This window comes from Pan troglodytes, chromosome 16 (genome assembly GCF_028858775.2).
Source record: "Pan troglodytes isolate AG18354 chromosome 16, NHGRI_mPanTro3-v2.0_pri, whole genome shotgun sequence".
Lineage (NCBI taxonomy): Eukaryota > Metazoa > Chordata > Mammalia > Primates > Hominidae > Pan > Pan troglodytes.
In genome coordinates this window covers 62,901,556-62,925,002 of record NC_072414.2, presented here as the reverse complement: position 1 = coordinate 62,925,002, position 23,447 = coordinate 62,901,556, and the positions used below count along the sequence as shown (strand labels likewise).

The 23,447-nt window shown below is 37.8% G+C and overlaps 1 protein-coding gene across 10 annotated transcripts in view; it reads right to left on the bottom strand.

Annotated features, from left to right (window-relative positions):
• LRRC49 (leucine rich repeat containing 49) overlaps positions 1–23,447 on the bottom strand; it is a 159,450-nt gene that overhangs the window by 124,488 nt on the left and 11,515 nt on the right. For 6 of the 10 annotated variants that reach the window (XM_009429033.5, XM_063794015.1, XM_063794016.1 and 3 more), the window contains 3 exons: positions 22,974–23,177; positions 15,166–15,232; positions 7,565–7,708 (listed from right to left, as the gene is read on the bottom strand). In XM_009429033.5, the coding sequence (XP_009427308.1) occupies positions 7,565–7,708; positions 15,166–15,232; positions 22,974–23,177 (415 nt within the window). The remainder of the gene's footprint in view (positions 1–7,564; positions 7,709–15,165; positions 15,233–22,973; positions 23,178–23,447) is intronic. The other 4 variants (XM_016927078.4, XM_016927079.4, XM_063794017.1 and 1 more) reach the window with 1 other exon arrangement.

Genomic DNA, 23,447 nt, shown 5'->3' with positions numbered 1-23,447 from the left:
CACTCATAGGTGGGAATTGAGCAATGAGAACACATGGACACAGGAAGGGGAACATCACACACCGGGGCCTGTTGTGGGGTGGGGGGAAGGGGTAGGGATAGCATTAGGAGATATACCTAATATTAAATGACAAGTTAATGGGTGCAGCACACCAACATGGCACATGTATACATATGTAACTAACCTACACGTTGTGCACATGTACCCTAAAACTTAAAGTATAATAAAAATAAAAAATAAAAAACAAAAAAACTGGTAGTTTCTAACAAATTTAGATATCCACCTACCCTATGGCTCAGTAATAACACTCCTACATATTTACCTAAGAGAAATGAGAGCATTTGTCCACCAAAATATATATGTAAACTTAAAACTATGGCCATGTTTGGTGGCTCATGCCTGTAATTCCAGAACTTTGGGAGACTGAGGCAGGAGGATCAGTTGAGCCCAGGAGTTCAAAACGAGCCTGGGCAACATAATGAGACCCTATCTCTAAATAAATAAATAATTTTTAAAAACTGCAAGAATATCCACAGCAGCTTTATTTGTAAGAGCCAAAAATTGGAAATAACCAATGTGCCTGTGAACAGAAAAATGAATAAGCAAATTGTATGATATTTCAACAATGGAATACAGCTCAGTAATTTTTTAAACTACTGATATGCACAACAAAATGGATGAATATCAAGACATTATGTTGAATATACAAGAGTACATAATCTTTATATATGTACTTTTCAAAAACAGGCAAAATTAATCCACAGGGATAGAAGTCAGAATACCTGTGGGGCAGGGGAGGGTACTGACTAGAAAGAGGCACAAGGAAACTTTCTGAGGTGATAGAAATATCAGTCACATGAAATTACTCAGATTAAATAGAAGCTATTGAACTGTACAGTTGATTGTGTATTTTATTGTACCTAAATTATCCCTCAATAAAGTATGAAGGAAAAGTCTTCATATTTAGATTTAAACTTCTCAATCACTTTTCAACTAATAATGTCCATGCTTTTCACACAATATTGTCTTCTATGCCATTAAGAACATTGATGATGCAGTATATCCTAAAAGTGTGTTCCATTATTGTATATGGGATTTTCTTCCAAATACTGATACCCATTCTGTATGTTTTGATACTATAAGATAAAGAAAGCACCAACATGAATTGTTCACACAGCTTCTTGTTATTTTGAAATTTCTTTCATCTATTCCAAGCGGTTTCCTCAATTTCTTCTGCCTTCAGTTGCATTGCTTGACACATGATAGGCAAAATCTCTCTGAATCTATCTCAGTAACAAATGTAATACAGCTTCAGTAATACATGGCTATCTTCCTTTTAAAGTATTTGATTGTTAATTAGCAAGAGAAGGTAGAATTGCAGCCATTCTTCCAGTGAAAAATAATTTGTCTCACTAATATTGAACTTAATGTCTTTGCTGCCCTATTTCCATAACTTTGTGAACAGAATGTTTCATTTCAATGCCAAATCATGGTGTAATATTTTAAAATGTATTTTGAACAGTGATTAAACTCAAAATATACAGTACCAACAACTGAAATGACAATAGTACAAACAGCATAACCAAGTCCACATATATTTAGGCAATGAAATTGCTGTAGCCTGTATAACATTGATTTAAGCATGCTATAGATTGTAAGACATATCTAGATTTCAGAGTTGGAATATGGAAAATGTCTGTTTCAAATTAATAAAATAAGATAGTTCCACACCTAAACATATCATAGTAAATCTGAAGGACTTCAAAAAGAAATCTTACAATCTTAAAGGCAACCAGAGGAAGGAAAAGAAGATACCCTAGACACACACAAATGATAGTAGACATTTTAATGACAATAACAGAAGCTCAAAGGCAATGGAATATGATATTCAAACGTCTGGGAAAAAAATAACTGTCAGTCAAGTCAAACCATCAATCATGAATAAAAGCAAAATAAACTCATTTTTTGATAAACAAAAACTGAGAGACTTCAGAGTTATCTCAAGGAAACTTTTTCTAAATGATATATTTTGGGAAGAAGGATAGACAGAGATGCAGAAAGGAGTGGTGAACCCAAACAAGCATGTGGGCAAATCCAAATAAGCACTGACTGGAAACAATAGCAATTAAAATGTCTAATTTTGGGGGTAAAAGAATAAAAAGAAAATACTAGGCAACAAAAACATGTAAAATGGAAAGGTTACTGTATTAAATGATTCTAAGGTCCTTATCTGATAAGAGGGTAGAGATGTGTATTAACTCTGTGATTTAAGTCAAGTGTATATTTTAAAATGCTAAGAGTAAGCATTAAAGTGAATAAGAAAGAACAGAGAAAACACTATCAACCCAAAATAAGACAGAAGAAAATAAAAACATAGGGAAAATATAACAAATAGGAAGCATGAAATAACATCTAAGTAAAAAATCTAAACATATCAGTAATTACAATTAGTACAATAGACTAAAGTCTCTGGTAATAAGACAGATTCTCAGATTATATGTTTAAAAAGGGGGCTATGCATTCTTTATAAGAAAAAGGTTGGAAGTTAAAGAATACGTACTTCATATACACTGAAAAAAACTCAGCATCTTTTCTCTGACATTCCTGCCATACTCTTCACAAATGTCAATGTCATGAAATACAAAAAAAGACTCTTCTAGATTAAAGAAGACTAAGGAGGTATAACAACTGAATGCAATGCATGATCTTGTATTTTCTTTTGCTATAAAGAACATTATTGGGACAAATGGCAAAATCCAAATAAGATCTATAGATTAGATAAATGGCATCATATCAATGTTAATTTCCTGAGTTTGATAGTGGTACTGTTGTTATAAGACAATTCCTTGTTTTTAGGAAATACATACCGAAGTATGTGGCAATAAAGAGGCATTATGCCAGCAACTTACTCTTAAATGGTTGAAAAAAAGTATATATTAACTGATATATGGAGAAGGAAAAAGGGAGAAAGTAAGCAAGAGAGAAGATAAAGCAGATGTAGCAAAATGTTATCATTTAGAGAATCCGGGTGCATTTTGTACTGGGAATTCTTTATACTATTATTACAACATTTTCTGAAATTATATCAAATTAAAAATTTTTCTAAAAAGGTTAGGAAATAAAAAAGATATACCAAAGAAAAATAACCAGAAAAGCCTGGTATTAACATTAAATAAACATTAAGGTAATAAGTATTATTAGTGTCCTGTTATATCCCAACTACCTAGAACAATGCCTGGCATATAGCCCATGCTCATAAAATACTTGCTTAATGAAGGAGTTAGTAATAAAGAGAGTTAATACATAACAATAAAAGGAACAATTACCAAGAAGATATATTAATTTTAAACTTGTATGCTTCTAGAAACATAGCTTCAAAATACTGACAAATACTAGACAAATACATTGATAGTAAGCATCAACTATAGATACTGACCACATACCAGGCAATAAATAAGTAAATAAAAACCTCAGCAAATGTTAAAGTACCAATTACACATAATCTACATTTACTGGTCACAATGCAATTAATTAGAAAAGAATGGCCATAGAATAAAAAATCCATACATTTCAAAATGTTAAGGTGTACTTCTAAATAACACATGGATCACAAAAGAAATCACAGTAAAACATGGAACTTAGAAAAGGTTTAGAACTAAATAATAAGAAAAATACTAAATTTCAAGACTTATGGGAAGAAGCTGAAGTGACTTTTAGAGGGAAATTTACAGGCTTAAATGCTTTTATGAGAAAATTTAAAAGACTGAAAACTAATATATGAAATATCCAACACAAAACTTGAGACAGCAACAGATAAAATAAAAGATATATACAAATGTTGGTAATATTAGTTCCTATTATTTTGGGGATATCTGAAATGTTTCAGGTTTTTTTGAGTTTTATTAATTTTTTGCTTTAAAATTTTTTATTAATTTTAAATTTTTGTGGGTACCTAGTAGGTATAGGTATTTATGGGGTACATGAGCTGTTTTGATACAGGCATGCAATGTGTAATAAGCACATCATGGACAACGGCGTATCCATCCCCTCAAGCATTTATCTTTTGAATTACAAACAATCCACTTACATTATTTTAAAATATACAATTAATTTATTATTGACTATAGTCACCCTATTGTGCTATCAAATGGTAGGTTTCATTCATTCTTTCTATTTTTTTGTACCCATTAACCATCTCCACCTCCCCTCAACCCCCCACTACCCTTCTCAGCCTCTGATAACCATCCTCCTACTCTCTATGTCTATGAGTTCAATTGATTTGATTTTTAGATCCCACAAATAAGTGAGAACATGCGATATGTGTTTTTCCATTCCTGGCTTATTTCGGTTAATGTGATCTCCAGTTCATTCATGTTGTTGCAAATGACTGGATCTCATCCTTTTTTATGGCTGAATACTACTCCACTGTGTATATGTACCACATTTTCTTTATCCATTCATCTGTTAATGGACACTTAGGTTGTTCCCAAATCTTAGCTATTGTAAACAGTGCTGCAACAAACATAGGGATGCAGATATCTCTTCCATGTCCTGACTTCCTTTCTTTTGGAAACATACCCAACAGTAGGACTGCTGGATCATATGGTAGCTCAATTTTTAGTTTTTTTAGGAACCTCCAAACTGTTTTCCACAGTGGTTGTACTAATTTACATTCCCACCAACAATGTACAAGGGTTCCCTTTTCTCCACATTCCTGCCAGCATTTGTTATTGCCTGTCTTTTGGACATAAGACACTTCATAATTTTTAAAGAGAAAGATGCCATACAAACTAAAAATACTTGGTTTGAAATTTATAAAATTTCAAAAACAAAGATTGGTAAATAAACAAACAAGCAATAACTTTTCTACATGAAAAACATCAGAGAAGGTGTCTGTTCAAGACGGTAAGTAGGTTGCATTTGTTTCACCTTCTTTCCAAGATTCAATGGGTGAAGCAATAAAAATACACACAAATGAGTATATTCATGAAAATCCTAACAAAAGAGTTATCATCAACTGACCAACACTTCTGATGAAGTTCAAGCAGCTGAAAAGCTGATGGGATCTTACTGAGATAACCCTGAGCAGAGAGAACTGCAGCTCAGAACTGCAAGAGAGATGCTGCACTCAAAGCCAGCAATTCTTTCTGACTGAATGCCATCTTACTCCATGCTGGGTCAGTGCATACAATGAGCAAGCATGGACTACGGTGAACTGTGCTGAATCAAGTAGTGTATAATCAAAGATCTGTCTACTCAACAGCTATTTTTGGAATACCAACAAACCCACCCACTCCCACTTCTGTCATGAACATAAACATGTACAGAGCATCTGGCTAAAGAAATCCTCAGCTAGAGCCTAAGGAACTGTTCTCCAAACAAAATAGAGTATTTGTCAAAAAAGGGTGGAAAGTGTGGGTGTTTTATCTATAGAGATTATTAACCACCTCTACATAAGAATCAGAGGGAAAAAAGAAATGGCAGTTTCACCTGGCACAAATGAAAACAAAGTCTTTCTACCCCTGAAAGTAAAGTCTTATTTTGGCAGTCACTGAGTGACTTTCCCTTTCACTTACCCTAAAGGGAAGTTCACAAATGTGTGGGATTCAAGAACTTACACAAATCTAGTGATTATTCTAGAGTGAGATCTTATGGTTAAAAAGATCTATTCAACTGCACAGGATACCCAGATACTCCTTAACATGGTCCTTCATTTAAAGATTACCAGCTACTGAGGAAAATCAAAACCATGAAAGAAAAAAAAGCAAAAAGAATAAGTGTGGTAACTGATACTGGAGAAAAAAATGATGGAAGAGAAGTATTCTCAGATTTTAAAGTCCCATTGAATCTTTTAAAAAAGAGATGCTTTGAAAAAGAAATGAGTTGGATGAAGTTTATTTATCCATATATTTCACAATATATGGATATAGTAAATTTGATATATAGCAAATTTCACAATTGACTGTAATTAATATGCATGATACTTACTACTGTCTTCTTAACTTTTAGAAATTAATACAATTTCCTCTTCCATAAGTTGTTTACTGCTGCCTAAACTATAACAGTAATGATTAAACATAATACTCAACGGGAAATTCAGTAAGCAATTTCCTAAATATGCATTATGCACTTTCCAAATGAAAGCCAAAATATAGGCAGGAATATGCTAGGGCCAATAGATTCCTGTTCCCTACTCTAACAAAGCTTTTTGGAATCTTACCAGACCCAAGGTCCTAAGGACAAACTAAGTCCTGACTGAGCAGTTCTTGGAGATTTAGCAACATAACAGGTTAACCCAATCTGAATGTCTTCCAAATAAACAGTCCAGTTCCAGTATTATATCTAATCTGGGAAGGGCTTGACAGAATTTAGAAGTTCTGGAATAAATCTGTGTCTTGGATAGCATGCTAAAATTATTCTAACCTTCTAGAAGAGATGAGTATTACCTGACTCATATTTTCTGGGAAACCTTCAAAATAAAACCAATCTGTACGATGAGACCTATAAATAAGGTATCCTCTGTCCCCCAGCCTTTTCAAGTGTACTATTTATAGTACACTTAGTTCTTTACAAGGGAACTCAAGGTATTGAAACAGTTAAGAGTTATATTGTGTCTTTCAAAGTGCATAAATGATACCAGAGAGAACTTAAAGCAGTTTTTCTATAGCATTTAAACAAAGGAAACTTCTTAAAAGAGCAAACAATGTTCCTCATTAGCTGTATCATATCACAAAGCAGAACAGTTATATTTCTAATGCTCTTCACATATGTACGAATACAAAATATCTCAGCATCAAGCTTCTATTTAGTTGCTGACCTTCAGCAAAATCATAAATTTGACAAAGTTCATCTCAGAGTTCCAGAATCCCCTTTTGTGTAGTTTTGCCCCCACAATCGAACTCTTTTTCCTCCTGCTCACATGCCAGTTCTCTACCATCTTCATGTCTTTTTTCAGAGTCAATAAACCAAAAAACACCCTAGAGTCAAACTGGTCCAATGTCCTCATTTTAGAAAAAGCTAAACTGAGGCCAAGAGAGTTGTGATTTACCCAAGGTCACACAGCTAATGAGAGATGAAGCTAAGACCATAACTAGGCCTCTGATGCCCTGTGCAATGCTTTTCCCACCATACCAAGCTCCTCTTTAAAAACTGCAAAGCATACAGTATGTGTATCTTCACAACTCTCAATCTCTCCTCTCTGTGCCTTTTCCCTGTTGGTACAATAATTTCTCAACTTTCAGTCACAAATAACCCTCTTTCTTATTAATTCTATACCCATGACAAAACAGAAGAGGGTTTACTACTCATTTACACCAAATGATTCATTTAGTGATAACACTTCTGTTGTGTTTCTAACATTATATTTATTCTTTAAAATGGAAAATACCTCAATACCTCCCAAATCAACATATTACAGAGCTTAATAATTACATCCACAATTTAAATTCAGAAAAAACCTAAATAACCGTAGATTCTTACTTTGCAGAAAGCCATATTACAACATTTGTTTCAATTCCTTGAAAGAAAGCCACAAAGTACATATCAACTCCATTTTAATACTCACCACGAAAGTGATTTGATTGTGTCGCAAGTTAAGTTCAGTTAGTGAATCCAGCCCATTAAGATTATCAACATGACTTAAAAAGTTCCTGGCAAGATTTAAAACTCTCAACTCACACAAATGATTAATATTTTCAATTTTGGTAATCTGTTAAAGAAAATAGGAGAAGGGTGATTAGCAGGCAAAAACCTGAAATATACATGTTCTAAAAACCCTAAAAATAAAATATTCGAAGTCACTAGATTTAGTGGCAAGTTTATATGTAGACATTTAAAAATCTATTTTCAATTTCCTATGCTGTAGATAACATGAAGTCACGTAACTTGTGAACATTAGCTAAAAGATCATATTTTACAATTTGACCATAGTAAACACTTGACGTAAACGTCATCAAATAGTCAATGAGTCCATTGGGCAACTTTACGTGCCCAGTCTGTCCCAGGTTCTGTGAAGGCTACATACTACCTGCCAAATAGAAACATACTGTGATCCCAAGGCATAAGCTCATCATGTTTTAACAAAGCAAGTCTGCCCTCTGACAGAAAAGGCAAGGGAAAGGAATGACATCAAGTTACCCTTATTAATTCTATTTAAACTGCAAGATCTTGAGAGCAGTCGAGTCTGAATGGAAAGAGTCAAGGAACTAGGATTCCCAGTAGAAGATGAGGGTAATTTTTTTTTAATTAATGGAAAGCTGTTCCATTAATAAGGATGGAAGATGTTTAGTGAGGGTACAAAATGGTGAACATTGTTTAAAACAAGAGGACTTGAATCATGGAATATGCATGTACATATAATGTTACAGGATCTTTGGGGTGTCATTTTTCTGACCAGAAACCTCTGTGGCCAGTGGTACCTTTGCCCAAGTTTTGCTCTGGCCCGCTGGGCTCATTTTGCCTACCCACCCTGGCAGGCTGCACTCAGCTCATGCTATTGGCCTGGGTCCCACGCCTGCTAAGGGCAAGTCAGGTGTGGAACTGAGAAGGGAGTGTGAGTGAGCATGGGGTCTGGCCACTGTGCACAGTCAGACATGCTGGCTGCTACAGCAGGGCAGGCAGCTCCAGGTGTTGGCATGGGCACCAGCTCTCTGCGAGGCTATGGCTGGACCAGGAACACTGCAAGCAGCTTCCACAGCTGGCACTGAGAACACAGTGGCACTCGGAAGCTTGGATATGCGAGGAACCTCAGGGTCCCAAAGAGAGAGTCACAGCCCTGGCTTGGAGAGCTCTCAAGTCTAGGTGACCTGAAGGGCCACAGTTTCCTTCTCTTTGCCTGCAACATGGCGAGCAAGGGGCATGTCTCAGCCCTGTTTGTGTTATAGCTCTTTTAGCCTTGCCATTCTGGGGTCCCAAATTCTGTGGGTCCCAGGTTCTTGTCCTGCGACCAGGAAGAATGAGGTATGCAGACAAGTGGAGGGTGAGCAAGACAAAGAGGAGCTTCTTAAGTGATAGAACAGCTCAGATGAAACCCACAGGGAGCAGCTCCTTTCCACAGCCAGGGTGTTCTGATGAGTGTTCAGCTCCTAGCAGAGAGGGTAGCTCCTCTGTACTAGGAAAGTCATCTTGACAAGTGTTCAGCTATCAGCAGAAAGGGCAGCCCCTCTTTGCAACTGGTCATCCCATCAACTCTGCAGCTCTCAGCAGAGAGGAAGCCCTAGAGTGAGGTGCTCCTCTCTGCAGATGGTCATCCCAATGTCTCTACAGCTGTCAACAGAGAGAGGGCCCTAGAGTACTTTGGTCCTCTCTACAGCTGGTTATCCCAATGTCTGCTCAGCACTGGCTGAGTCCAGGGCTTTTATGGGCTTCAGGGTAGAGGAAGTGAGTGCTGATTGGTCCATGGGCGGCCACAGGCAGGCCCAGAAAAGGTACCACAAGTTCCCACTCCAGTCGGTGGGACTGGCAGTCTGGCCTGAAGGTAGGGAGTCACCAGGGACCTGCCCCCTTCTGCTCAGGCAACTGTCTGCCTCCTGCTGCTGTTCATGGTGCCCAGGCTATAAGCATGAAGGGGCAACTGCAGGCCAGCACCTAGCTGCCCTCAGCCCCCCTCAGATTCCCTTCTATGCTTGTTGGCACCAAAAGTTCAGAGGGAGCTGAGGTGGCAAGGGACCGGTGTGTAAGCACTGCCCCAAGCATGTGCACACTTGGCCAGGCTGCCACAGCACCCAGGCTCAACCACAACTTTGCTCTGAGATTGGAGCAGGCACCGACAGCAGGGAGAAGCCAGACAGCAGAAACAAACACTTCAGAACCTGTCGGGAGAGTGAGGGTTGGGGGGTACTTTCTGCGTCCCCAAGAGTGCAGAGATGCCTGGGTCCACAGCTGCAGTTTGGGAGGCTGCAGCTGTACCCAGGAGGGCGGGGCTCCTGCCTGCTTCCTGGCCCCAACAGCACAGGGATGCCCAGGTCTGCAGCCGTGGCTTGAGTGGCTGCAGCAGCACCGGGGGAGCTCCCGCCCCAACTCGGAAGGGGCAGGGCTCCCACTTGTCCCCAGGTCCCCCTGGCTCCATGGAGCCCACAGCCCCAGCCACGCCTCCCTGCTGCAGCTGGCCTGATGGCAGCAGCCACTCCAGATGGCCTGCTGCTGCTGTTAATAATCAGCACTGAGGCCAGGCGCGGTAGCTCACACCTGTAATCCCAGTACTTTGGGAGGCTGAGGTGGGTGGATCACTTGAGGTCAGGAGTTTGAGACCAGCCTGACCAACATGGTGAAACCCTGTCTCTACTAAAAATACAAAAACTAGCCAGGTGTGGTGGCATGGGCCTGTAATCCCAGCTATTCAGGAGGCTGAGGCAAGAGAATCACTTGAACTCAGGAGGCAGAGGTTGCAGTGAGCCAAGATCACGCCACTGCACTCCAGCCTGGGCGACAGAGCGAAACTCCACCTCAAAAATAATAATAATAATAATAAATAATCAGCACTGAACTGCAGCAGAGAAGTTTGAGCTGCACACTAAGGAGAGGGTAAGTAAAAACTAACACTGTGAAGTGATGAGAGCTCAAAGTGATGTTAAGCCCCACTATTATAATAGAGCAAGTGTAGCACAATGGGATGAGTTTCCGCATGACACAAAATAGAAGTCCTCATGGAGGACTTCATCAACCTGATGAACATTAAAATGAATTTCACAATCACTAGAGATTAATTTGCTCATTTGTATTGCCATCACAGTATATTTGAAATTTTTTACTAACACTTCAAAGCAGATGTTAGCTAAAAGAACTTTTCTCAGATGTCTAATCTATATTTCACATTGTTATTTGGACACTCTTATATTCAAGAAACACCATCTAGGTTCCATCCAGTTTCCAGAAAAGAAACATGTTTATTATAAATTCAATAATATATAAAAGTAACCTATGACCACGTTTAAAACGTGTTTTAAGATTTTTGATTTAACTAATGTAAAGTAAGATAAAATTATATAAAAGTTGACAAAGAAACAAGATTATGAGTATTAACAGATGATAAAACTGTATAATAAGACATGGAGTAAAATATTTTAAAACTAAACAGGTGATAGAATTTAAAATGCAAGAAGCCAGTAAAAAGCAAAATAGATACTGTAGAAAAAGTAATCAGTAATGTCAGCGCAAGCTTAGAAATCCTCCCAAAATGCTAAGGAAAAACAGAGAGGAAGAATAAAAGATAAGATGGAGAGATGGAAGACAAACAATACAGATATAACAAACATAAATGGAAAAGAAGCAGTGTTTAAACATAGAAAACTTTCCTGAGCTCAAGAAATATATAAATATATAGAGTTATGGGGGACAATTGTATGATCTGCACGGTGTGTTTTCTCCCTTCTGCTAATAGTTCTGGACATTTCTTTTAGAAAACTACCCTTCCACATGGTCCTGGTGGGGCTTACAATTAGAATGCCTGCATTTAGTTACCTTCTAGTTAGAAAAGTCTGAAAAGAAACATGGTTAATTCTTGTATATAGACCCATATTTTAAAAATCACTAAGAATATTATCTGGCTTCTTGGTTTGCAACCCAACAGGCCAGAATCATGTACAACATCTGCTATGGAATAAAGTCAATTACTCGTTACAGCCATGGACAAAGTCACAGGCATAAAGCAGATAATAGAAGCTTCAGGCAAAGGGTTGTATAAAGTGACAGCATAGGTCTTGATTGATTGATATACTTCACAGCAAGAAAAAAGATGATGGGAATGTTGGAAAGCCCATTTATGGGTCATACAGATCAGAGAGTGTCCCAATATAGACTGCAAGGCTTCTTAATACATCTAGGAAAGCTGGATACTCCAGTCTTAACCTTTGTGTATGAGAGTAACCCAGATTGCTCTGCCTGGATAAAGATAACCTTCCTACCTACCAATACAGAAAGGGCAAGTGTTTGCTTTCAGGTAAGCAGCCACAGAAATAGCAGGCTCTCCCTGGAGGAAAAGAGATCACTGAAATAACAGATTCTTCTTGAAGCACATCTGTGTCTATGTTAAAGCAAAAATTCACTGAGAGAAAAAATTATGGTTAACTAACACAAGCTCTAGGTTAGAAATTCCTAGTCAACCTCCTAGATTCCTCTGTATTCACTACTCATATATAATTAATTGCTAAGTCTTGATGTTTCTACTTTTTAAATATTTATCCAATCTGCCCCCTTATCATATCCTTATTGCTACTACTTTAGTTCATGCCACCATCACTTCTCGCCAAGATTATTGTAATTCGTTTCTCCCAACTATTTTGTCTCCATTTCCCCTCCTTCCATCTCTACTTCCCAATCCATTTCCTGAACACCACCATCATTACTCAGAATGATTTCACATCCATAAACCAATTATGTTTTATTTCACAATGTGCACCAAGCATATTTTTATTACCAATAGAAGTAAATTCAAAAGACAAAAAACATTCACTTAATGTCTTTTAGCTTTTTTACTATAAGATGCTACATTTTTAGAATTGGACATTAGTTGTTTCATCTAGAATAGTTCCTTCCTGGCTTTTTAGAAACCTAAGGTAACTAAGACTGTATCTTTGCTTTGAAATACTGTGAACTTTTGCTATTTGGATTCATATATTATGAAACAAGACTCAGATTTTCATTTAAAACTTTCTTCTTCCAGTCATAGAACATTTGTACTGCACAAATTACTTCTCAAGGTTCTATAACTGGAAGAACCTTGAGAAGTAATTTGTGCACTACAAATGTTTAATTTTAACACACACAATATCACAAACATATGCTGAAATTATAAAATATATAACACAGGTCAGCTAACAAGGAACAGACATTTTTCATCAACATAATGATTGGTAAATAATGCCTATACATAAGGTACAGATCAAATGATATGGTATTCATTTATCAGGTGCTCTTGAAGATCTTGGGTAGTACTCACAAACTCTTAAAGATATATTAGAATTTGAAAATCATATGTTTATTATTTCTCATGTATACACTTTAAAATAAACAAGAAAAATACTGCTATCATAAAATGTTTCATTTATAGTTATAAACAGTTTTTAAAATACAGGATAAAACACCAATTAATTTGCCTGGCATACAAAGCCCTCCACAATCTGGCCGTTGCCTACCTTTCTAGTCTCTTCTCTCAGCATCCTTCCACATATGCTCTGTTCTCTGGTGGTAAATACTTACTGTGTTGTTTTCCATCTCAGTGCCTTTGCATATGATATTCTTTTACTGTCAATACTCTTTAATTCCTCTTCCCCTTCCAGCACCATCTAACTGGATAACTTCCCCTCTATTGGACAGACAGTAACTAACCTGCAGAGCCAGACAATTCCCAGGCCACCAACACTCCTCCCACTTACTACATGCACACACAGACAAACACATCAGGCTGAACTAGATTCGAACCTAATAGATGTGGCCTATTAAATCTATCAAGGTTTTTATTAATTACATTAGCTTTTCACCAAAACTACTGGAACTAACAGCTGTTAGAAAGCCTAGAGAGACCACACTGAGGTTTTCACCTGACCAACTGTAAGCAGCTGTGAAAGATCTTGTTCATCAACAGGCAGGGATTCCCCGATCATCCCAGGATGTAGGCTTATCACTGCAGAAGAGACTTTACATTCTGCATAAGTATGTAGCTCATGTAACTATTTATAAATATTACATTTCAAAGACAAATATTTAAATGGATGAGCAAAGGACTGAAAAACAGCCAATATGATCTGACAGAGAAGAATAAAGAGAGGGAACATAAAAAAATAGATATAGAGCTGGGCACGGTGGCTCATGCCTGTAATCCCAGCACTTTGGGAGGCCGAGACAGGTGGATCACGAGGTCAGGAGATCGAGACCATCCTGGCTAACATGGTGAAACCCTGTCTCTACTAAAAATACAAAAAAATTAGCCGGGTATGGTGGCGGGCACCTGTAGTCCCAGCTACTCAGGAGGCTGAGGCAGGAGAATGGCGTGAACCTGGGAGGCGGAGCTTGCAGTGAGCCAAGATTGCACCACTGCACTCCAGCCTGGGCGACAGAGCAAGACTGTGTCTCAAAAAAATAAATAAATAAATAAATAAATAAAATAAATATAGAAATTCAGACAGATACAGGAGTAGACAAATTGAACATAATTGGGAGCCCAGATTATATAGTAATCAGGAAAATAGAAATCAAAACCACAAAGTGATACCACTTTATACCAATTCAATCAGAAAAAAATTAAGAAGTCTGACAAATCAAAATGTTGAAAAGAATAGGAAGCAACATGATTATGTATTAGTGGTACGAGTACAAACTGGTACAATCCCTCTGGAAAGCAATTTGGCATTATCTTTTAAAGTTAAACATTTAAATAGCCTATGACTCATCAGTTTCACTCCTATATACTCTAGAGTACATATGGAATATGAAGAACAGGAGACTTGTACAAGAAAGTTCTTAGAAGTACTATTCATAATAGCAAAAAACAAGATAAAACAAACAGACAACAACAACAATAAAAACAGGAAACAATCCAAATGTCTATCAATAAGAAACTGGAGCAAAAAGTTTTTGTATAGTCTTACCATGGAACATACAACTATAAATAAAACTATAGCTACTTGAAATAGTTAAATCTCAGTAATATAATGCTGTATTCAAAAAGTAAACACTAGATGACAACATATAGTATACCTTTTTTAAATTAAGAGACAATACTACTAAAGGATATATTATTAAGACACACCTATATGTGATAAAACCAACTGAAAAACCCAAAAAGGAATGAAAAGCATGAAACCTAAAATAGTGGTTACCTGTGATGCAGAAATAAGGAGATGGAATAAAAAAACAAATACCTAAGTAGAAGAAAGTCAGTAATATTCTAGGTCTTGGATTGGGGTTGCAAAATGTGTACTTTAAAAATAAGTTAATAAAAAACAAAATTGTCATAACTATAAGAATTTGAAATGTTTTATAAGCTGTATCTGTCATGTACTGCTGAGGAGTTACCAAATCTTCTATAAATAAGCTTGATACCTTAGAAATTTCAGTGAATCAATAAAGAAACTCTTGAAAAATTAAATGCGAGTATGATTCTTAAAACTTTTATACCATTTTCCTGGACTTTTTTTCAAAAAAGAAAGAAATGAAAGGGCTTTACAATACCTGATTTCCATGAAGATCCAAGACATCTAAGCTTTTCAGATTCTCCAGATTTGAGATTTTCTTGATTCTGAAAACCAGAATAAGTAGAATAGAAATACGGATGTATCACATCTATCTGTAAATCAAAGTATGCTAAGGCATAAAGGTGTAACTCATTTTAATTTACTCTATCTACATATATAGTTATATATATTCAACAATAATATATTTCCCTCTGATTTATTATAATTTTTAAAAAAATGCAATACCACTCAAGAGAAAGAGAGTTTAAATGTCACATCATTAGAAAAGAGCAATCCTATGTCTAAGAACCTTAAGTCAAGGCACTTATTCAAGGCAGTTCTTCACATTAAAATATAATCTAAACTCCTTACTTCTGCCTACAAGGCACTAACCTGGCTGCTGACCTTTCAGCCAGCCTTATCTCCTACCACAGGCTCGCTCACTCACTCTGCTCCAGCCACAGAGGCATTCTTGCTGTGTCTCTAACCTGGCAAGTACATTTCCACCTTAGGGTATTTATTCTTGCTATTCCTACTCCCCTAATGTTCTTCCCTCAAAACTTCACATTATTCAGGTCTCAGATCAAACAACTCTTCAAAGTTGCTTCCAGATGACCATATTTAAAATACCTTTCCCTTCCTGTCCCCATTACTCTTTCCTTTTTCTGCTTTGACTTCACAGAATTGATCGTAGCCTAAAATTATATTATTTTGTGTTTATATTTTTTAAAAATCTCTCTTGCCAAATCAAAATGTGAGCTTTAAAAGGACATTCTGACATGTTCTCTACTCTATCCCCAGCACTCATAACAGTGCCTGGTGCCAAGTAGGTACCCAATAAATATTAGTTTAATGAATGAACGAACATACTAACTAAATGAATAAGTTGTACGCACAAGGGTATTCATAATAGGATCCTTTATGACAGAGACAAACTGCATACCACCTAAATGCTTTCTACTGGGACCTGCTCAGTTTGTAAAATGCTTATATTTATTTGAAATTTTTGATATGCCAGATGGGAGCAATGGCAAAAAAAGAACAACAAATTAAGTTCATACAACCCATCTTTATCACCATATATTTATCACCATCTATTTTCGTTGTCCTTGTTTACTGCCTCAAAGAACCACTTCCACCTCTCTGTTTTCAGAACTTGGATCATCCATTGAATAATATACATGTTATCTACATATAGTGTGTATATATGTGATATATATATGTAGTGTGTATGTATATACATACATACTGATTACCATGTAAACATAATGCAGACTTAAACTTCATTGATTTCTGTCTCCACTTGATCTCAGTTATATCATTGCCAAATCAAGAATTTTATTACCACAAGCCAATTCAATCCAATTTAATTTATAAAAATATTTCATATGCCCACCATGTATCATCGCTGTGTAGCTGTAGATCTTCTTCACTCCCTTATCACACACACGCACATATCACACTGCCTTATGACCACCACCTCCTCATCAGTCTCCTCTCACATCATCACCCTGACAGAATCTGTACCCTATTCCTACCTCACTTCATCCAAATCATCAGCATTCTTCCGGACTCACTGGACTCTTTCACTAGCCTTCACCTAGTGCCAGGCGTTTAATACTATCCTATCTAGAATTTAAATCTCTCAAATAGCTAAATTAATAGCCCAACCAGATGGGAAAACAGCTACAACTTTCTTGTTTGTTTTGTGTGTTTGTGTGTGTGTGTGTGTGTGTGTGTGTGTGTGTGTGTGTGTTTGAGATGGAGTCTCACCCTGTCACCAGGCTGGAGTGCAGTGGCGCAATCTCAGCTCACTGCAACCTCTGCCTCTCAGGTTCAAGTGATTCTCCTGCCTCAGCCTCTCAAGTAGCTGGGACCACAGGTGCGAGCCACTACACCCTGCTAATTGTTGTAGTTTTGGTAGAGATGGGGTTTCACCATGTTGGCCAGGATGGTCTTGATCTCTTGACGTGGTGATCCGCCTGCCTCACCCTCCCAAAGTGCTGGGATTCGAGGCATGAGCCACCGCGCCCAGCCCAGGTACAACTTTCAACACAATTTTTCCTCTGCCTGCTTTGCTCCTGAGATACCTACAACAGTTGCAGAAAATTATAGTACCGTAATCATACAGCTTAGGACAGAGCCATGCTTTCTAATAGCTATTAGAGAAGCCTTTTATTCCATTATTTTATACTTCCAAGTTCACATTCCCTAAAACAGTGGTTCTCAAATTTCTGGATTTATCAGAATCACCCAGAGTGCTTGTAAAAACACTGACTATTTATGAGTTCCTCTTACTCTCCTTTGAACCAGCTTTGTCATCCTGCTGGTTCCTATATTATTGAATTAATTAAAATGCTGGCCTGTGATTACTATTTGTCTGAGAATCATATTTTTAACACCTTGAAAATTATACATCAGGGATAATGGAGATTGTATCACCCCAAAGTTCTGCGATTTGAAGAATCAATGTAGTCTGTTTCTGTCTTTATGAGAAATCCTGAGCACCTTTAAGGCCCTTCAATCAGAGAAACCATCATGTGCAGTATGTATTCCCTCAGAATTCCACCAGGGCCTCACATATTCACTCCCTATCTGTTGTGACTGCAACCACCTTTGCAAAATTGAGAAATCTAACATAACTGACTCCATCTTGCTTCTAATCATACAAGCTAACTGTCTTTGCTCATTCCTGCACATAGGCCAAGCTCACTATGAGAAAAATTTAGTTTACAGTTTAACTTTAAACCAAGGATGATAACAGTCCCTTCCTGAAACTAACCTCATCTTTGTTCAGGAACCAAAAACATCTTCATAAAACTAATGAAAGATGATAAGGTTAGAATTATGTTAGGGGCCTGAATTCTGCTAATACGGAGGCATAATTAAATGATAATCAGTCATTGTTTTCTAACCTACCTTTTTGTAATTGCTTACTGCTCAGGAATCACAGAGCCAATGGTAATAAGATTTGTGACTTCTCCAATTTCCCCTATAAATAACATTGTTAGTGAAACCTAAGACTAGTGTTTGAGATATTTTTCAGATATATTTTCACATTCTCGTAGACCAACTGACACCACCCAGACTGGTGATTTCTACTCAGGAACTGACTCAGTGCAAGAAGACAGTTTCAACTTCCCTGTGATTCCATCCCCAATCCAACCAATAAGCAGAACCCATATTCCCTAGCCTCCTGCCTGCCAAACAACCCTTGACAATCCTAGTCTCCAACTTGTTAGGGAGGCAGATTTGAGAAATATCTCCTCCTCCATCCTCCTCACTTGACTGCCTTGTGATTATTAAACTCTTACTCAGTTGCAACACCTGCTGTCTCAGTGTATTGGCTTTTCTGTGCAGCAGGCAAGAAGAACCCATTGGGCTATAACATGACTTCTGGTATTCGTTAGCTTTGACACGTAGCTGCTTTATGACTCTCACATCAGATTCGGATCGCCCAGGTGAACAGGAAGAAAAACAGCCAAGTCGTTCAATCAGTTAAACCCAAGACCAACCAAACATCTTGCTCTCTTGTTCTCATGAGTTGCCTTTGGCATAAATTCTCTTTCCACCCCCCAACAGCTGAAATGACCTAAAAACTTACCCAATTCTAAAGAATTCAGAGGTAAATGAAGGCATCAGTTGACCTAGAAGGCCCCTACTGGTCAGATTAGGTATTGATGTGAGGAATTTGCAGAATCCTAGCCAGTGCCCCCAAATTTGACCATTTTTACGTTAACACCAATGTGACCTGAAAGATTTATTTAAAAAAGAAGTTCTTCCATTGAATAGAAACTGAAACTAGAAAAAGATGAGGCTCACCCATCACCTGAGGCCTCTAGGGATATATCACAGCCTGTCTCCGCAGGCCACACTATGTTACTGATGCCAGGATAAAGACCTCACTACAGGACCTATATGAAGGCTTAGCTTTTCAGGTATCAGAAACAAATCCTTAAGTGGGAAACTTCAAGGAGTCAAAAGGAAGGAAACAGAGAATCCCAGGTTCTAAGAGTTTTGATCTATAATCCTGGGTGATCAGAAGAAAATGCAGAGAAGTTCTATGCGTTAGCCTGTAATGACGAGGGTGGCAGAGGACCTGGAGAGGATAAGCAGGAGATACTGAAGGCAGAACAATTAGAGAATAAGAACTTTGACAGCAATGTGGGGTCGGGAGTTCTTTAGTATCAACGGAAACCTCACATACAGAACCTGAGCAAGGTTCTTTCTTAGCTTTAGAGTAGAAATCTTTGTTGGAGTTGCCTGAACCCAGAGGCATGATTGCCCTGGATTTCCATATATGGTTCCACTGCCTTGGACCAAAAGACAATGCAGAGCTTTGTAATGTGGGAAGGAGAAAGCTTTCTGAACTTGACCAACAGGAAGCAACAAGTTATCTAACACAAATGCATGAAGAGACAGGGTAGCAGATGTACTTCCCTCTTTACCAGCATCCTCAGCCAGGTTTGCTTAATGTTCACAAGGTACTAACCCAGGACAGATTTCCATCTTCACAGCTCACAGGCCCCTTGCTGTGACAAAGTCAGCTGGCTGGAGACCACTTGGCATTTGTTTTAGGGCTCAGACTTGCATTTCACTGACACTTGAAAAACATGCAATAGGGGAGAATATGGAAAGTTTTCTTCTGACTCATTTTCTTTTTGATTCAAGAACACTAATAGTTCTAGAACTGTTCAACAGCTATTCCTTTATGTGAAAAATAAAATAAGGTTAAAACCAAACAAACAACAAATAAAAAAGATGGAGGAGTAGAAAGAGGAAAAAGACACAGCATTAGATTGCTTTTACTTCACTAAATAATGACATAGTAGAAAGGCATTAAGTGTCTTAGAGTTGAAAGAACAAAAAGACCTTAAATAAAGTCAGAAGCTCAGATAGACTGGTACCTTCAAGGCACAAGTTATCAAAAACAAAAACAACAACTTAATGAGTAAATTCTAAGAAGCCAGAGAAGCTGAAAAGTACAAATAGGAAAATAGAATAGATGGAAAGATGACTTAAAATGGTAGGAACCAGGAGCAGTGCTTAAATACGAGAGAAAGTGATTTTAAATATCACTAAAAATATTAACTGAAGGACTAAAAGCAGGGAATAATGATAATGATATTAAAGAATAACTGCAAGCAAGGCAAATAAATCAGTAACTCTGAGGATCAGAAACTAGTAAAGAAATCTCTGGGTGGCTGGGCGCGGTGGCTCACGCCTGTAATCCCAGCACTTTGGGAGGCCGAGGCAGATGGATCACAAGGTCAGGAGATCGAGACCATCCTGGCTAACACCGTGAAACCCCATCTCTACTAAAAATACAAAAAATTAGCTGGGCGTGGTGGCAGGTGCCTGTAGTCCCAGCTACTCAGGAGGCTGAGATAGGAGAATGGCATGAACCTGGGAGGTGGAGCTTGCAGTGAGCGGAGATCACGCCACTGCACTCCAGCCTGCAGCCTGGGTGACAGAGCGAGACTCTGTCTCAAAAAAAAAAAAAAAGAAAAGAAATCTCTGGGCAAGAGAATAGGGGAGCACCTGGGCAAGAGAATAGGGAGCACCTGGGCAAGAGAATAGGTAGACTAGGGAATGCCTTAAATGTATGAAAAGTGAACTTCCCTTCTCACCTTACTCAGTGAACTGCTCTGGTGGCATACCCTTATTGTATAGACTTTGTATATATCTAACTTTGCAAAAGTCAGTTTGCCTTTCCATTTCTCCATCTGTAAAAAGAGGAAGCTACTCTCTGAGGTCACTTCAAGCTCTAATACTCTGATTCTATAATCTCCCTGCTATGGTTTGAATATTTGACCCCACCAAGCATCATGTTAAAATTTGATCCCCAATGGGTTGCCTAATAGCAACATAAACAGACTAAGATACTCTCCAAATTTGCTCAGACTACATAACGCTTAGCTTAACACTGAACTAATTAATAAACTACACTGATAGGAGCCTTCATAGAAACTATGGAGGACAGACAAGAGCCTAGCACTCTGGGACATGATATTGGGAAAAGTATCTTATATTATCACTGGGTAGTGAGAATAAAGACAGTCAAGGCTTTATTTTGGGTACACAATACCCCAAACTATGGCACATTGGCATACTGAGTAATTTAAGCTGAAGGAAATTGAGAAAATCATATAAGGAGGAAGCTCAGGCCGGGCACGGTGGCTCACACCTGTAATCCCAGCACTTTGGGAGGCCAAGGCAGGCGGATCACAAGGTCAAGAAATCGAGACCATCCTGGCCAACATGGTGAAACCCCATCTCTACTAAATATACAAAAATTAGCTGGGCATGGTGGCACGTGCCTATAGTCCCAGCTACTCGGGAGGCTGAGGCAGGACAATCACTTGAACCCGGGAGGCAGAGGTTGCAGTGAGCTGAGATGGTGCCACTGCACTCCAGCCTGGTGACAGTGCGAGACTCCATCTCAAAAAAAAAAGAAAAAGAAAAAAAAAATGGAGGGAGCTCACTCTCTGACCTTCTCCCACCTTTCTCCCCTAAGGCCATAAAAAGAATTCTCTGATCTACCTACCCTACCTTAAATTTAAGATACTTTTCCTAAGCTCACTGTCTGAGCTTCTCTCACCTTTCTCCCCGAGGCCATGAAAAGAATTCTCTGATCTATTTTCCAGATAGATAGAAGTATCTGATCTATCCCTTCCCTTTTTGGATATAGGGCAGGATTCCTCTGGAATGAGGGTCTTATGACGCTCATGGAAGGAAGCAATGGAAGTAAAATATATAATATACCCCAAAAAAGGGAATGAAGACACAGAGACACCAAGAAGAATCTGAACAAATAGGCCTTGCTAAGTTCCCCCAGTTTATTACCATTAGATCACACCTCCTTTTGTCCAATCATACTGTCCACTTGTTATCAAGCCTCAGCCTAAAAATACACAGTTTTCCCTGTTTTGGAGGATATTCATTTATAAGGGCTCTTGTGTCATGTAAAAGTTGTATTAAATAAATTGTTAATGCTTTTCTCTTGTTAATCTGTCTTCGTTATAGAGTGTCGGCCATGAACCTTGAGATGGGTAAGGAAGAGATAATACTTTTTTTTTTCCTGCAACGAGTAATCCAAGACCCATGCCAGGGTGGGAGGCAGGGAAAGATGGAGGAGGAGAACCTAGCCTGGTTATAATATATATCTAAAGTCTTCATTTGATAATATAAAAATCATTTTTGGATTTTACTATAAAGCCCTTCTTTGTAGGCATTGCAAAAGCTATTCAGTAAAATAGAATGAAAAGTAGTGAATGAATCTCAAAGAAATGAGTCAAGAACTGTATAGTTGCACTACGGAATAGAGTTGTATAAAAGGAACTGGGAAAGTTCATATAGGATGTAATGTTAGATACAAACTGAAACTACTGTCTGAAAAAGAATCAATTTGTGAGATAATCACAAAGTATCGAGTGTCTACCCTCAGTCAAACACTGGGAAGAGTCACAAGTGAAACACATAAGCCTAAAGTGAATACACATGTCTAAAGTAAGTTCTAAGAAAACAAAATCAAGGCCAAAGTCTGCTATTTACTTCCCTATAAGATACAGCACTGGAAAGCAATGGAAGTAAAATACATAATAAACGTTATCTGGTGTGACAAATTGTCATACTGAATCTCATGAAACAAATTATGACTGGATCTTAATCCATTCAACTAATTCAAATAATTTTTTAAAAATTTTAGCCTATTCATTTCTTAAGTATTATTCAATTCTAAGTTGTCATCTCCACATTAATCCTACACATAACATTAGGCTACAAAAACTGCTCTACAAAGAATACCTGTTTTTCCCCAACAGAAGGACACGAAGACATCTCAGAGTCGAAAGCCCACTAATTTCTTCAATCTGGTTATCATATAAATCCAATGATATTAACTTCTGTAGATTAGAAATATTTTGTATCCGAGTTATAAAATTGTGTTGAAAGTTCAACAAACGAAGGTGGTCTTCCCCATTGATGATAGGACATACGGTCAGCTTTTGTCTAGAAAAAATGTTAAAAAGTTAATTAGGTTATGATTCAGCCACTTACCTCTTCTTACAAATATTATTAGTAGTATCTTTGTGCTCCCATTCTGTGAGGAGAAAAAAATAAGTTGGACCACTTCCAACCCCCATGAACTAAGCGACCTATATTTAATTGTAAATCATTCACACAAAAAAAGCCAATAGACTTTGACAGGGTTTATTATTAAAATTATGTCTAAGGTCTCATTGTATTTAAAAAACTCGAATATAAGTTATTTCACATGAA